Below are 16,065 nucleotides of genomic sequence, written 5' to 3' on the forward strand. Positions count from 1 at the left end.
TGGAGACATGAGTGTGAGAACAAGGGGGATGGATAGAAAGAGTCAAGCCGAGTGAAAGAATCCTTCACTGTCAGTATCTGGTGGTAGTGCTTTCAGCAGTAAGAGTAGTGGAGAGAGGGAGAGGGGGAGGGAGAGGGCGAGGCAGAGGCGCTGAGGGCAGAATTAGAGTGAGTAGTGAGAGAGGGAGCTGGAGGAGAGACATGATGGTGGGGGCAAAACCAGAATGGAGTGAAGTGGAGTGAAGGACGGGAGAAGGAGGAGCTGAAGAGGGGAGTGAAAGAGAAGGTGGCTTTAGGGTAAGAGGGAGGCATGGGGGCTTAGGGGGAAATGGCTAGGGACAGAAAAGTATTTGAGCGGAAGGCAGTGAGGCTGAGTCATGCTCTGAGTAAGGAGAGTGGAAGCTGGAAAAAGCATGAACGAAGGAGGAAGGGACGAATTAAAGTCCAAAAGGCCTCCTTATCATTAGCATCGACCCTATTTCTTCCCACCAAACTGCTCTCTTCTTGTAAGTGGGTTAAGAGGCACTAAAAGGTGGATGGAGCACTGAAGTCATGTATGCACACAGCCAGAAACACACACATGGAGTCCGGCTAAAATCTGCCTAATTGCACCAACCAACTACACCTGGATGAAGTATTAAAGGCCTTGGTGAGGCCAGAGTGAAGAGTAAACAACCAAAACAAGGGGGGAAATAGCAGAATATAGGGAAGAGGAAGGGTTGTTGGGACTGTTGGTGTAAAGCAGGGAGACATTGTTATTTTCTGTTACAGTGTGCAGAGAAATGATAAATGGGTAATGGCGTCTCGAGGAATGTCTGATTCAAAATGCATTCTCCCCACACTATGAAAAATGCAATGAAAAGGAATGCAAGGAACCTTGGCAGAGGGCACTTGCTTTTGATGTCGGTGTGACTGTGAGACCCTGAGCGCCTTGACTCCATTTGTAGTATCTCAAAGAATGAATGGTGACAATGATTTTGATCGAATGCTTTGATGCTCGCCATCAAACTCTCTCACCCCTCCCCTCGTTCCCTCTCTCTGTCTCACTTTGTCTTCTTCGCAGATTCAGTGCAAGAGTGCCCGCGCAATTGCCATGGTAACGGAGAGTGTAATTCTGGTGTGTGCCATTGCTTCCCAGGATTCCACGGCATGGACTGCTCCAAAGGTATTAGCTGCATGCAAATGTGTTTCTTCTGTCGAAAAAAAAAAAGAAAAAAATCTGTCGTTTCCACCGTCTAATTAGACGAGCAGCCGGCACGTTTGGGCTCCATGCAGCTAGCAGAGAGGATTAGGAGCTGTAAAGATGGCGCAAGGCCTTAGGTGGAGCCGAGACGAGATGACTGATGATGAATGGCAGCTCCCCCAGCTAACGTCTCCCTGGCTCTGTGCTCACCTGGGATAGACAGCTTTGATGAATAGTTTAGTTACCTCTGCCTGTAATTACTCTCCATGTCACTGCCACTCTCCAGCACCTTAACCACTCTATTCACCCTCCTGCACCGAAGTGTTGGCTGGGCGAGTGGGTGTGGGTGGGCGTCATGTCTTTTCACTGCTTTGAGAATCTCTAAAAAAGTCTGCTAATTGTTTCTTTTCCTTTTCTCATACACATGGTTTAATTTAGGGCTGGGCAATATATCGACATTGATATATGAGGCTAGATATCGTCTTCAATTTTGGATATCGTGATATAACACAAGTGTTGTCTTTTCATAGTTTTACAGGCTGCATTACAGTAAAGTGATGTCATTTTCCGAATTTACCAGACTGTTCTAGCTGTTCTGTTATTTTCCTTTACTCACTTTATTCAGTCATTATATACCGATATTGATGATTATTTATCTAAAATGTCATTGTGTAAATATTTTGTGAAAGCACCAATAGTTAACCCTACAAAATTGCAGCAATGTTGGCATCGATGTATATGGTCAAAAATATTGTGATATTTGATTTTCTCCATATCGTCCAGCATTAGTTTAATCTCTCCCCCTCTTTCTTTCTCCGTTCTTCCAGCGGCGTGCCCAGTGCTGTGCAGCGGCAACGGCCAATACGACAAGGGCTCCTGTGTGTGTTACAGCGGCTGGAAGGGACCCGAGTGTGATGTCCCCGTCACGCAGTGCATCGACCCTCTTTGTGGCGGCCACGGCACCTGCACTGATGGCAACTGTGTGTGCTCCATCGGCTACAAAGGGCAGAGCTGTGCAGAGGGTGAGAGGAGTTAATGGTGTGGTGTTCCTCAAGGATGGTTTAATGCGTGTCCGCTGTTTGTTTTTTTCTGCCCGCACGTGGGTTTTTCGACGAGTCAGTGTGATTATTTCTGAGAGAAACATGAATGTTTGCACCGCAACAAACACACCTCACACATCCACAGACTCACACACACACTCCTACAGTAACTCCAGTTAGACAGCTCATCATAGCATAATCTTAATCTGACCGAGTGTCCGTTCTCTCCATATATACAGATGAAGTATGATACCAGCCAAACACATCAGAGATTTTATTAAGGGATGAAATTGCTTCTATTGATCCTTGTTAAGAAGGATCAGGCCGCCACATTCTCGGGCGTCAGAAAGATAGGAAGCAAGAGAGAGAAAAAGAGAGGGATAAGAGATGGAGGGCGAGTCAGGGCAGGTGAGAGGTGAATATGTATGAAGAAAGAGAAAATTGGAAAAAGGAGGGAGAAAAGAGAGAGCAGTGCGCCAAAGGTGACGATGAGGAGAGGGAAAGAAAGACAAAGAGAAGAAAGGAGTAGAGTGACAGATAAAAGAAAGTCAAAACACAGGGCCAGAGAACAAGATCAGCATTTTCTCCTGCTCTCCCTCTCATCTCATTTTTTCCCCTTCTCCTCTGGTCTCAAATCTGATATTCATCACAGCAGAGTCCCTCAAACAATTTACCTGGAGTGCCAGCGACATGAAAATCGATAACTGTGATCTGCCAGGCAAACAGAAACGGAGGGCCGAGGTTATGTGCGAGCGTGTGCTTTTTATGAACGTGTGTGTGCATAGGGGTGTGAAGGGGTCAATCATGCCAGAGGAGGGGGAAGGAGGGGTAAGAGAGGTGTTAGACAAAGAGGACGAGAAGAGAGAGAGAGAGGGAGAGAAAGTGGGAGCGACCGGGACAGAGAGGGGCGGGTGGGTGGGCTCTTTGCCGGGAGGAGGTAATTTGTCAAATTGGTTTTCACTCACTGCTCGGACTCAGAGCTGCCTGTCAACCTGGCAGACTGACAGTGTCAGATTGTCCTCCATGTATTAGTGCATACACACTAATGCATACGCACACTCACACACGCAGGCGAAACGCTCACGCCGAATAATGTGTTAGTGAGACTCGCTGCTCATCCAGAGTGGAACACATTTGCTGCTATGCCCCAATTATAGACTCAGCTATTCATTATTGTGAGCTTTAATTGCCTTAGTAATGTCTGGTAATACTTTTGTTTCATTATCATTTTGTGTACACAAAGAATGAAAATATGTCTTTTGTCAGATGTCTTTCTTTTTTTCAAACTCATAATATTTCATTTTTCTCTAACATCAGCTCAGATGGGATATTTAGCTAGCTTGTGTTTTTGTTCATTTTGTTTCTCCCTGTGTTCTCCTTCCACATTGGTGTGTCTCTGGTTAAATGCAGTGGATTGCCTGGATCCGACGTGTTCCAACAATGGCATCTGTGTGAATGGGGAGTGCCACTGTAAGCCAGGCTGGGGAGGGCTCCACTGTGAGCTGCCCAGGGCCCAGTGCCCAGACCAGTGCCACGGTCACGGGGCCTTCATACCAGACACTGGGCTGTGCAGCTGTGACCCCAACTGGATGGGACCTGACTGCTCTATGGGTAAGAACTGAACGGCTGCAGAGCTGCTTGGGCTGCAGAAAGGCAGAGTAAATATGGAGATTGGAGGTGTTATAGTTAGGAGAAAAGACCAACTACACATTGTTCCAACATATTTTGTGGTCCCCAAGGATACATGGATGATTAGTTTACCATTTTATTTTATACAGCTTGGGTTTTCAAACTGTGTTTGAATGAAATCTACAAAACCACAAACAATACAACTTTCTCAGATACAGCAACTGTTGCATTGTCTATGCCAAATTGGAGCACACAGGAACAAACTGTGACAAGTTTTACTGTCAAAGCTATATAAAAATCATCTCTCTCAATAGACTGCCAGGGACAGTATGGCTATGACAGCTTTTTACGATTATCAGGGTAATGCTCAAAATCCAAAATGGGCAATGCAAGGCACTTTTATTTGTGTAGCACATTTCATTACAATGGGCTTTACATAAAAGTAACAACATGTAGCATGTTCAAAAGAATGTAATAAATAAAAAACAGCTACAACAACAAAAGAAAAAAAAAATGAAGAATAACCACCCACAAACAACACCAGCAAACACATAACAAACCCCCGCATCCAGCCCACAGGCAAACAAACACACAAACACACAAACACACATACACACACACACACACACACACACACACACACACACACAGCTACTAATCATAAGCCTTAGACAATAGAATAGCATTTAATTGTACATTTAAACAACACTGTTGTGATAGATCTCAGGTCATCAGGCTGTTTGTTCCAGAGCGTAAGGCCAGAGTAAAAGCCTCCACACCCGATGTTAATGTTAACATCAGTTATGGCCTTTATAAGATATATAAGATTTCTGAAATTGATTCTGTCTTGCCCTGTGAAGCCAATAAAGTGATTTTAGAATAGAGATAATGAAATGCCTATTGTATAACATTGTATGTTTCTTAAACTCAATGACTACATGAATGTAGGAGGTGAGTTTGCTTTGTGGAAAGTGACATATACAGTTAATAAAGTCTTTGTGGGGGGAAGAAGAAAATGAAAGGAGCCTGGAGTCACTTCCTGTGCATGACGCTCATAATTCCCAGCTGCACCTCCTGGATGGAGTAAAAACACAAGATAGATATTGCTTGTAAAAGTAGCTGGGTTCCTGTTTAAATGCCTTTTTATAATAAAATACTCAACTTCCACGATTCTTTATCTCAATAAAATAAAGCTGTTAACGCCACTACTGTGAGAGAGACAGCAACCTCCAACATGTCAGGCTCACAACGCTTCCCCGTCTCAGGATCAATAACAGAGCTCCAGCATTTGTTATGAGAGCAGCAATGCTTAACTTTAATAAAGACAACATTGTTCCACGCTGCAGGATCCCTCAGCAAGTTTATATCAAAGCTGTACATCTGTACATACTACATTCCCACGCACACCGGGGGTCCTGAGCACATGAGCGGGGGATTGTCACATCTCACCACATGCACCGTCGCTGCCTGCAACATCGAGCCTCCCAAACAGTGACTGTAATGGAAGCTGAGGAAATAAAACGTGTCTTCACAAAAATAAAATCACTGATTTTATTGTATAGCGGATAATTGTATTTAGTTTAGTGCAGGTTTGATTGTTTTGCTGCTTTGGGCACTTGTTTTTTTCCTGCACTTGGGTAATTTGACATTGTAACTGACTGTCACAGGGGATGAAGTCAAACATAGAACAGATGTTTTGATTTGCAGGTTAAAACTTAGGTTTAAAAGTGAACATTTTTTTACACCTGCTAGTTACATATTACCATTGTTTTCGTGGTAATATAATAACTGTATTTCCACATGTAGTTAGGACTTGTTTCACGTTGAAATATAGCCATTTTGATGCTGCTGAAACAACAGATATATGTATAAAAAACTCATTTAGACATCCTTTTACTACCAAATCAGTGCTTACTGGGCAATATCTCCCATTGTTTAAGAGTGCACATGTATAAATACAATAATATAAATACAATAAATACAATCCTACAATAACCATCAGCTTTTGAGTCCAGAAATAATGTGTGTGACCCAAATCTTTCTCTCTTCCTTCAGAGGTGTGCTCAGTCGACTGTGGGACCCATGGAGTGTGTATGGGTGGAGCTTGCCGCTGTGAGGAGGGCTGGACCGGTGCAGGCTGTGACCAGCGTGTGTGCAACCCGCTCTGCATCAAACATGGAACCTGCAAGGACGGCAAGTGCCAGTGTCACCAGGGCTGGAACGGAGAGCACTGCACCATCGGTAAGTGCCTCCGTGTATGTGTGTGCATTTGGGAGGTGTGTGTTTGATGCATGTCAACAGGAACACCAGCACCCAGTCAGACTAAACTGGCAGCTCCTTTAGGAATTCCTAAAGGAATCTCGAAATGAGAAGTGGAGGCAAAAGGGAGACCGATGTAAAAGCTGGGGGAACAGAGAGGAGAGGAGCAAACCTAGAAGTGGAGGTGGTTGGATTCAGAAAGAGCACGATTTAGCCGTTTTTGGGCTGCCTCGCAACTGCAGACCCAGGAGTGTTAGTTACTTTGGCCTTTGAAACACCAAAGTTACGAGATCAAAGTTAAAACTCCTCACATCACTGTGATCAAAAAATATCTCTCTCACATTTTATGTGCGCGCGTGTGCTATGCACACAGTTGTGCTAGTGTGTGTGTGAGAGTGTGCCTTTTTATGTCAGTCAATCACTGTCTCATATTGTCACTTTGGATGGATGAGTGCCAGATTCCTTTGATTCACCCACAGAGCTTTGAGACAAAGTCTCATTTTCTTGTCACCACAAGCACTGTGATTGCAATCTGATACACACACACACACACACACACACACACACAAATAAACACCAAATCACATACAGCATTGCAACACATATATACACGTACCCACACACATGCCAACACATATATATATATGCACAGGGGAATAACAGTTTATGATATCCCCATTTCCCCCCATCAGAAAGTAGGGCAGCTTTGACTGCAGCATCAGCCCAAGATGAAAGAGTTGTCAGGCCTCAGCTTGGCGCAAAGCACACTTCACTAGCACCAGACACTGTCGGTGTTAGCTTATCTCAGCTTGCCTGTTCATTTCAGCTCTGCATGATGTTGCTTGCATTTAATTTAAAAAAATAATAATAATATATATATATATATATATATATATATATATATATACTCTCCCCATCTCTTACCTTTTGCACATTTTCTCCCACTGCAGACCATGGGAGCATGGTTGACAAAGCAGGTACCGTATCTGACTCTGGTGTTTTGTTTCTTAGACTGTGGTGGTAGAAGCTAGCTGCTGCATTTGTGGGTTTTGGCCTGGCTTGGCTCTATAGACTCTGTGGTGCTATCTGTCCGTAGATTAGGGCGCCAGCCTCAATGATAGCTCCCCTACATGTAGCGCACTCCCATTTACAGCAGTGCACTACACAGTGGGGGCTAGCTGTCATTGAGCCTAGATGTGTTGTGGGGTACAGTAGAGCCTAGTGTGGTATCAGCAGTGTTGAGGGGCTGTGCTGTGAATGTGTGGATGTGCATGCGTGTGAGCGTGATCTTCTCCATATATTTTTTAATGTGGGAACAACAAACACATAACTCTGCTCATGTATGCTAGTCATGTATTGCGTAAACACAGCTGCTTCACACAAGGAGAAAATGATGAAAGCCGTAAAGAACCTTTAAGGTAATTGGTGAATTTCATAGGCCACTGATGCGAGGCCTTAATGTGGTGTCACAAAATACAGAACTGTTGAGTGTGTGTTTACATTTGGGTATTTGTGGCAACAGTTGTGGCCATGGTAGAGCGGCTAATGCATTTATTTTGTGTGTGTGTGTGTGTGTGTGTGTGTGTGTGTGTGTGTGTGTGTGTGTGTGTGTGTGTGTGTGTGTGTGTGTATGTGTGTGTATGTGTGTGTGTGTGTATGTGTGTGTGTGTGTGTGTGTGTGTGTGTGTGTGTGTGTGTGTGTGTGTGTGTGTGTGTGTGTGTGTGTGTGACTCAGCGAGCATACAGTATTAATTCCAGATTTTCTATCTTTTCATCAAACCCATTCCCTCCAACCTAAGCCTAGAAAAAAAGAAATAATGAACAGTTTAGTCAGATCACACAAAGATAAACAGAATCATGGCTAAGGTTAAGACATCGACGCAAACAGAGAAGGGTGCAGGTCTAGGGTGAGTTGTCTCACACGCACGGCAAGAATGCTTAATAGATAGCCCCGCAGCTGAACCTCTGTCGGGTTACACAGAGCGGCGCAGATTGCCTGACAGTACAGGTCCCCGAAGCACTGTTGAGAGTGTCCTCTCACCCTCTACGCTTAATGGAATAGCTCTCATTGTTTTATGAAGAGCCAGCCCAGAGAAAAGGTAAATCGCAGGGTTAAAGAGGGAGCAAGACAGAGAGGGAGAGTAAAGAAGAACAGATGGAGCCAAAGGGAAGCAGAAAGACAGGTCACAGAACACGTGGGCTAGAGTTATCAATATCATTTCCAGGATAGCTTATTAAGAATAGGAGGAGTAGATGAGTGGAGATTTATCCGAGGAAGTGCAGAGTTATCTGCTCCATCTATAAGCAGTGGTCTTGGATTTATGGCCTTTATTTTATGACCTTTAGAGGAGACAGAGCTGGAAGCAGGGGGGAAAGGAGAGAATGGTGGAACTTTTTAGCACAAAGTCTTGACTTCAGTTTCTTTTATCCACTACGTTCTCAATCTTTCTCTATCTCTGTCTGTCTTTCTTTCTCACTTCTTCCTCGAGGTCTAATGCTGGTATCTTTCTCTATCCAGTCATATACCCCAACGCCTACACACACCACACAAGAGTGTGAGTGTGCTGACCCATAACCCAAGGCAATTTCTTCTCCTTTTTAAGGGGATTTCATCAGAGTCCAAGTACATTAGTGGGGAGGGTGGACTTAATAGTTTTTGAAATCCCACTTTATTCTAGTTAGTATGAAGGGGTATCGACTGGGCCCTGGCATTAAAGAGAGAGGAGTCTTGTGTCGGCCTGCCCAGGCAAGCCGATCAATGCCCGCTATGGATTGTCCTGTCCTGGTGCTTCATAAGTATTTGGCTGCTTTAAATGGCAACTCCATTTAACAGGCAATCACTGCTAACTGCCTTTGTTCCCTGAGCTCAATACTATTCCAGCCTGACTGTTAATACAGCGTCAAGAGCAGTCCCCTGATGCAGAAAATGGTAATAATTAAAGATAAAAACCTTTGATTTGATTCCTCTTGTTAAGCTGAAAACGTGGTTAAGCTCCTCTGCCTCCACCCCCACCCCCTCTTCTTAGGAATTCAACTAAGATGATGCACTCTTTCTCAAAGTCCTCTGTTGACTTTCCCTCATCGCCTGGTGGTTGAGACATATGATAAAATGCCAATCGAGGAGAAATGCCTGTTAATTTAGCTGCTGCCACGGTTTAGATTGCACTATTTGTATTCATAATGCATGGCTTTATTGATGCAGCGATTTGTTAGAGGGCAAAATCCTACAGTGCAACTTGAGTGAAAATATGTTCATTAATCTACTGAGCAGGACTCAATGAAAAGCATTTCATATTCATAATCTCTTACTGGGTTATTTTGTCCTTCCTCACTCTGTGTCAGCACACTGCTACTGAGTGGGAAATGTCAGGTCATATCTCTAGGGTGCGTCATGCTATGTGTGTGTGTGTGTGTGTGTGTGTGTGTGTGTGTGTGTGTGTGTGTGTGTGTTTTTTGAGTAAGTGCCTTTGCGTGCATGCACGTATTGTTTTATCAGTCAACTCTGCCTCCATATCCCGTGGGTAGACTTAAGAGTGTCGCATACTGCTCCTTCATTTATAAAAGAGGAAATCACTGTGACAAGTTTGTTTGAGGCTCTTTGTGCTTCTGGAGAAAACATTGTCATTGTGTGTCATCATGTTTTTTTCCCCCCCAATCTCCCTGTTAAATGTGGCAGGCACACAGACTTGTGTTAGAGCTCGAAAGGTATGATTTATAACGATATGGGAAAATTAGACAGGCCAGGAGTCAAAGGCCTTTTTGAAAAAGACATTGATGGGTAACATCGTCTCAGCATGAATGCAAACTATTAAATGGAATATAGAAATGCCATAGTGAGCTTTCAGAAACAAAAGTATGTATCTGTTGGCATTTAGCAGATGTTCTTATTTGAACCCAATTTAGTGGAATTATTTTGATATAGTAATAAACTTAAGGGAATAGTATTTTGGGGAATACACTTACCAAGAGTATATAGTATATGAAAAGATTGATACCACTGTCCGTTCAATATGAAGCTGGAGTCAGCAGCCAGTTAGCTTAGCTTAGCATAAAGGGGAAAGAGCTAGCCTGGCCTCGGTCTTACAGGGGGTTATGTGTGGGACTTTTTCTTGTTTGGGCAAACTCATTTCCCAGAGTCTCCTGGAACCAACAAGACTCTGGAAGGAAGTCACTGCTCCCAGCCAAGAAATAGTTCCGCACATAACCCCCATAAAAACAAACACATTTTCGTACAGTTTAAACAGACTAGATATAACATGTTCATTTGTAAGCTGTTTCCAGTCTTTATTCTAAAGTAAGCTGTGCAAAAAGCGAATAACAGTATTTCCCAAAATATCACACTATTCCTTTAAATTTTCTTTACCATTACAAAAACAACCAAGAGTTATTACCAGATATAACTTTGATAAGATGCTACTGCCCTCTATAATTGCACATTTTCTTATCCAGACGCCCTTAAAATGTCTGCTTTCCCTTGCCTTAAAGTCACTCTTGACTTGATGGTGGCCTTGCCATGCTAGTTACAGAACTTTCTTGGCTCCAGGGCCTCAGATTCTGGTAGAGCTTTTTGCATAACCTAAAGTGAAGGTTTATTAGTTCATAGACTGCCACTGCACACACACGCACACACACACACACACACACACACACACACACTCTATCGAACATAATCCCATTCTCTCATGAGAAAGCATTACTCTCAGGCCGTCAGAATCCCATTACCTACACTGAATCATAAGTAAGAGCGAGAAAGACTGCAAGAGAGAGAGAGTGTGATGAGCGGGTGGGGCTCTATTAAGTAAGTGAATCAAGAGATCTGTTCCCCCCACACACACACACTCACATGCGCGTTAGCAGCCACCCCGAAGGTGTAGAGACATATGGATGGGAAGGTGTGCATGAAAATTGACGTGCTGAATTAAATTGATTCTTGAACAATCAATACTTACAGTATGCTACCACGTGCTTATTAAATTGAGTGAGACTCATTGGTCTATCATAACCATATGAGCTTGTGTGTGTGTGTGTGTGTGTGTGTGTGTGTGTGTGTGTGTGTGTGTGTGTGTGTGACAATGTGCGTGTTCATGTGTGTATAATTGACGATGAAACAAGCAAGCATCACCCTGCTTCGCTCCCATCATCCCTCCCTCCCCCTTTTCCTTCTTTCTCACCTTCCTCCCCCTCTCTCCTCCTGTCCTCTCCTCGCAGACGGCTGTCCCAACCTGTGTAACGGGAACGGCCAGTGCACCATGGGACAGCAGAGTTGGCATTGTGAGTGTCAGACAGGCTGGAGGGGCCCTGGCTGCAGTGTTGCCATGGAGACCTCCTGCGCCGACAACAAGGACAACGAAGGAGGTGAACTGGGAGGACCAGGAGAAGATTGGGGGGGGGGACTGTTATAAGTGCAGCCCTTACTTAAGAATGCCTCTTGTAAAAAAGAAGTAGAAAACAAATTGCTTGTGAAGGGAATAATGATTGAGAAAAATAATGACTTAAAACAAGAAACAGAATTAAGATAGAAGGCTCATGAGAGGAGTCCTCACTATGAATGCCAAAATTAAACTTTGAAAGAACTGTGAAAGAATCAAAAGATTATCAAAATATGAAATCAATAATATAAGAAGTAGGGGTAGTTCTTTGCAGTCTTTGCCAGTCTTACACAACCACCTCATCATTGCTCTTTCTCTATCTCTCAGATGGACTAACAGACTGCATGGACCCAGACTGCTGCATCCAGAGTCCCTGTCAGAACAGCCCGCTGTGTCGGGGCTCCCGGGACCCTCTCCTAGTCATCCAGCAGAGCCCCATGTCCCAGCCCCGCGTCCGCTCCTTCTACGACCGCGTCAAGATGCTCGTGGGACGGGACAGCACCCATATCCTCCCTGGGGAAAACCCGTTCAACTCGAGGTATGGTGGGGAAACACACATACACAGGCTACAAACACAGATTAGTATTAGCACTTAGTTTTCGGACATACTGTATATTTGACATATGCTAGATAGCAATTAATGCAGGAATGCAGGGTTTTATTTCACTGTCTTTAATTCTCATAATTCATGTTTGCCAATAATAATAAAAAAAAGGTTGTTTGTGCCTGTGAGATTGCTTGTCAGAGAATATTACCGGTTAGATGCTCTTAGAAGTTCACATTTTATGTGAATAAATCTATGCCATGAAAACTAGACTAACTTTAGATTCAGTTACACAAAAATATCAAATAGACTTTAGAATGGTTCACAGAGACATCCAAGACCTTAACCAATCCCAGAGCCAAAGCAGGCCGAGCCTAGATTCCCCGTAGATTTATATTTAGCGCTGTCCATGGTGCTGATCCTCCTCTGCATACACATGCCGACATCAGATGTTTCAAAGGAAATGGCTCATCAAAATGGTGCTGTACGTTTAATTGTTATTCTATGTGCATCACTCTGTGAGGCGCAGCTACTCACTCACTCACACAGTCATACACAAACATACGCACATATCCATCTATTTTGTTATGGTTTGTTTACATGATTGACGTGAGCTAATGTTGATGGCGGGGTTTGCTGATTGTTTCTAATTAATGAGTGGTGGAAGACCAGAGCAATAAATGAATGGGAAAATTGGATGATTGAAAGATGGTGAGATTAATAAATCAGATGATTGATGGTTAAGAAGATTGGGTTGATATATTGACTATCGCTCTCTCACTCTGTCTCTTCTATCTTCTTCCAGTTTGGCATCTCTAATCCGGGGTCAAGTGTTGACTACAGATGGAACCCCTCTGGTGGGGGTGAACGTGTCTTTTGTCAACTATCCCCACTACGGATACACGCTGACACGGCAGGATGGAATGTATGTACAACAGCTACCAAGCACTCCTTGCTGAAACTACCTCACCACATAGGCTGTATGATTAGATTAGATTAGATTAGATTAGATTAGATTAGATGAGATTAGATTAGATTAGATAAAATTAGATTAGATTAGATTAGATTAGAAACCATGAATGATCCTGTGAGGAAACTGGGCCTGTTGCAGCCACAGATAATTAGATACAGCAAAGAAAGGGGATTTCAAATAAGAGCAGAGCAAATGAATTTACAACAACACAACTGAGAGTCAAAACTCAATATCCTTAGTGAAAATATATTAATAACAATGAAATGAAAAGGAAATGAGGGAAAATGTGAAAGATACAATAATATAAAAACACTATATATAATGCAATATAGTGTACCAGTCAAATGTTTAAGAACAATTACTGGAAGTAAGACTTGTTTTCATGATTAATAAGGTTTAATGTCCGACTGTATCATTTTACAAATGGTCCAATATGTGAAACCAAATGATAGGGCCATCTAAGAAATGTTTAAGGCAAAAAATGAAAAACAGTTCTTTGCTTTAAAAGCCACCTTCCAAACACATTAGGTTAACTCACCTGACATGTCTTTCCATTTCTCCTGCAGGAATTCCAGTATCCGGAGAGTTTTAGGCTGCTTTAATTTGACTTGTCTGTCCAATTTTCCCCCTGCAAGTTATATTGAATTTAAGTATGGCTGACATCTGTAACATGTTATTTCAAAATGTGATTTATTGGTTCTTTAGACCGACCTCCACTTATTAAATGTGCAGTTTCTGTGTTTCCTGTCCCCGTCTCCTCCCTTTATCAGTGCTTTCTTTGCAGCATTTCCTTCCAGTTAGGCCGAGCTGACGCTGGAGCATCTGAACTTCTAGTAACATTCAATTAACCTTGTATTTCAGAGGCAGTTACCCACCAGTTTCACAGACTTGTGACTTGAATGAACATGTTCTGATGTCCCTGTCTGACCTTGTTTAGTTTTGATGAGTGCTATTTTCTTCAAGTTATTTGAGGCTCTTGGCCGCAGCAGTTCCAGACACGTACAAAGCTCTGGCCATTTGTCATGGCAAACATGGACATGACCTGTTTCTATCTCAATCATCAGCCCACAGCTGTTAATCATAATTTGAAGAACATCTAATAAAATCACTTCTACGTAGAGATCAGTGTTCTAACATTGTGCTATTTATATTTCAGACCTTAAACTGTTGTCTAGACAGCCTGTCTAGATGTCTTTGTTGTAAAACTGGCGTAACATTATGCAATAATTTTGAAAAATCTATTCCAGGTGTTTTTTTGTTGATGAATTAAAGCAGTGGAGTACATATTATGTTCGAAGAAACAAACACTGTCAGTGATCGTCCATCACAACACGTCCCCATCTGTACCTCATTCCCATCCTCTTCTTGCAAACCTCTCCAGGTTTGACCTGATAGCTAACGGTGGTGCATCACTGACTCTGCGGTTCGAGCGTGCCCCCTTCCTGAGCCAGGAGCGCACCGTGTGGCTGCCCTGGAGCCAGTTTTATGCTATGGACACTCTGGTGCTTAAGACAGAAGAGAACACGATCCCGGGCTGTGACCTGAGCGGCTTCGTCAGGCCTGACCCTCTTGTGATTGCATCCCCTCTCTCCTCCTTCTTCAGCTCCAAGCCAGGGGAGAAACCCATCATACCGGAGACACAGGTGCAGTACCACTGACCTCTGGCAGCCGGCTAATCTCCCTTCTGGTTCCCTTGCTCTCTACCCACTCTCTTATATGTCTCCTGTAGCGCTCTTTCTCTTTCGCTTCCATAGCTTTTCCCCCCATTCGCTCCCTCCTTCCTCAATTTCTTTATTTCCTCCATTGTTTTTTCCCTTTTTTGTCCTTCAGCCGTCAGTGGAAGCGTGACCCCCATTACTCCCTCTCTGTCTAATCCCCCCTAATCCCGCTCTCCTGTCATCTCCTCTCTTTGTCTTCCAGGTGCTGCATGAGCAGATCGAGGTGCCTGGCACAAGCCTAAAGCTGTGCTACCTAAGCTCCAGGACACAGGGATACCGCTCCCTGCTCAAGGTGACCATGACGCCAGCCGTGGTGTCCATGGGCCTGCTGAAGGTTCACCTGATGGTAGCAGTGGAGGGCCACCTCTTCCAGAAGTGGTTCCACGCCTCACCCAACTTGGCCTACACCTACATCTGGGATAAGACCGACGCATATGGGCAGAGGGTCTACGGGCTTTCTGAAGCTGTTGGTGAGTGGAAGGGATGGATGGAAGAGAAGCTGTGTTGGTTGTTTTTTTTCCAGTGGCGTAGAAACTTTACCAGTAAGTCAGGAGTGGCTATGACAGAGGGAGAGAGTGCTAATTAGTGGTCCTGAAGGAGAGATAATACACTGGAAACCCAGCCTCCATCCACTACGCAGTATATCCACAGTTAAGTGCTTTTTTTCTTCTATACGTCTATTTCTCATTGAAGCCGCGTGTGGTTCAGCCAGCCAGCCATAACTGTGGTGAAGGGTTATTAGCCATCAGGTTGAGTTAGCAGTTAGCTACTGGAGCAGTAAGCAGGAGTCCAGGGGAGCCTCAGTGCTATTACATTCTGCTGTCACAGTCGCTCACAGATGCTGTCAGCTAAACACTGCTGTCAGGCCACAGATGCAGTGGACATCTGGGGCTTCAGTGTGGACTAAAATCATGAGGGGCATACTGTTTGGGAAATTACATTCACTCAAAGATCCCATAGTTTCCTAGAGTGACTGTAATTTGACATTTCTCAAAGATTATAAAGCACATACATGGTTTACGATTAGGTTATGTTTTGCTAGGCGTGGATACAGACGCAGGTACAGTATACTACATTATTGTTTGCAGTGAAGCTGAAAAGGTGCTGGCAACAGCACTCTCATTGGGACTCAAGTGGGAGTCGATGTGTTAACACACTTTTCCTTTTAACAAGTTGTAACACAACAACAGACACATGCAGGCACACATACAGCATATACATACACATGTAAACAAACAGGCTACCTCATCCCAAATCATTGTCCTTGTTTTTAAATTTAGCCAAGTCAGCTGAGACTCTGTCAGCACATGTACATGATTGGTGCAGTTTTCACCACGGAAACCAATGTGAG

The 16,065-nt window shown here is 43.7% G+C and overlaps 1 protein-coding gene across 11 annotated transcripts in view; it reads left to right on the forward strand.

Annotated features, from left to right (window-relative positions):
* tenm2 (teneurin transmembrane protein 2) overlaps positions 1-16,065 on the forward strand; it is a 226,685-nt gene that overhangs the window by 195,049 nt on the left and 15,571 nt on the right. For 8 of the 11 annotated variants that reach the window (XM_036005167.1, XM_036005147.1, XM_036005149.1 and 5 more), the window contains 10 exons: positions 1,063-1,164; positions 2,010-2,204; positions 3,633-3,833; positions 5,907-6,092; positions 7,061-7,087; positions 11,319-11,465; positions 11,807-12,017; positions 12,829-12,948; positions 14,378-14,639; positions 14,917-15,184. In XM_036005167.1, the coding sequence (XP_035861060.1) occupies positions 1,063-1,164; positions 2,010-2,204; positions 3,633-3,833; positions 5,907-6,092; positions 7,061-7,087; positions 11,319-11,465; positions 11,807-12,017; positions 12,829-12,948; positions 14,378-14,639; positions 14,917-15,184 (1,719 nt within the window). The remainder of the gene's footprint in view (positions 1-1,062; positions 1,165-2,009; positions 2,205-3,632; positions 3,834-5,906; positions 6,093-7,060; positions 7,088-11,318; positions 11,466-11,806; positions 12,018-12,828; positions 12,949-14,377; positions 14,640-14,916; positions 15,185-16,065) is intronic. The other 3 variants (XM_036005153.1, XM_036005157.1, XM_036005165.1) reach the window with 1 other exon arrangement.

This window comes from Sander lucioperca, chromosome 1 (genome assembly GCF_008315115.2).
Source record: "Sander lucioperca isolate FBNREF2018 chromosome 1, SLUC_FBN_1.2, whole genome shotgun sequence".
In the NCBI taxonomy this organism is placed as follows: Eukaryota; Metazoa; Chordata; class Actinopteri; order Perciformes; family Percidae; genus Sander; species Sander lucioperca.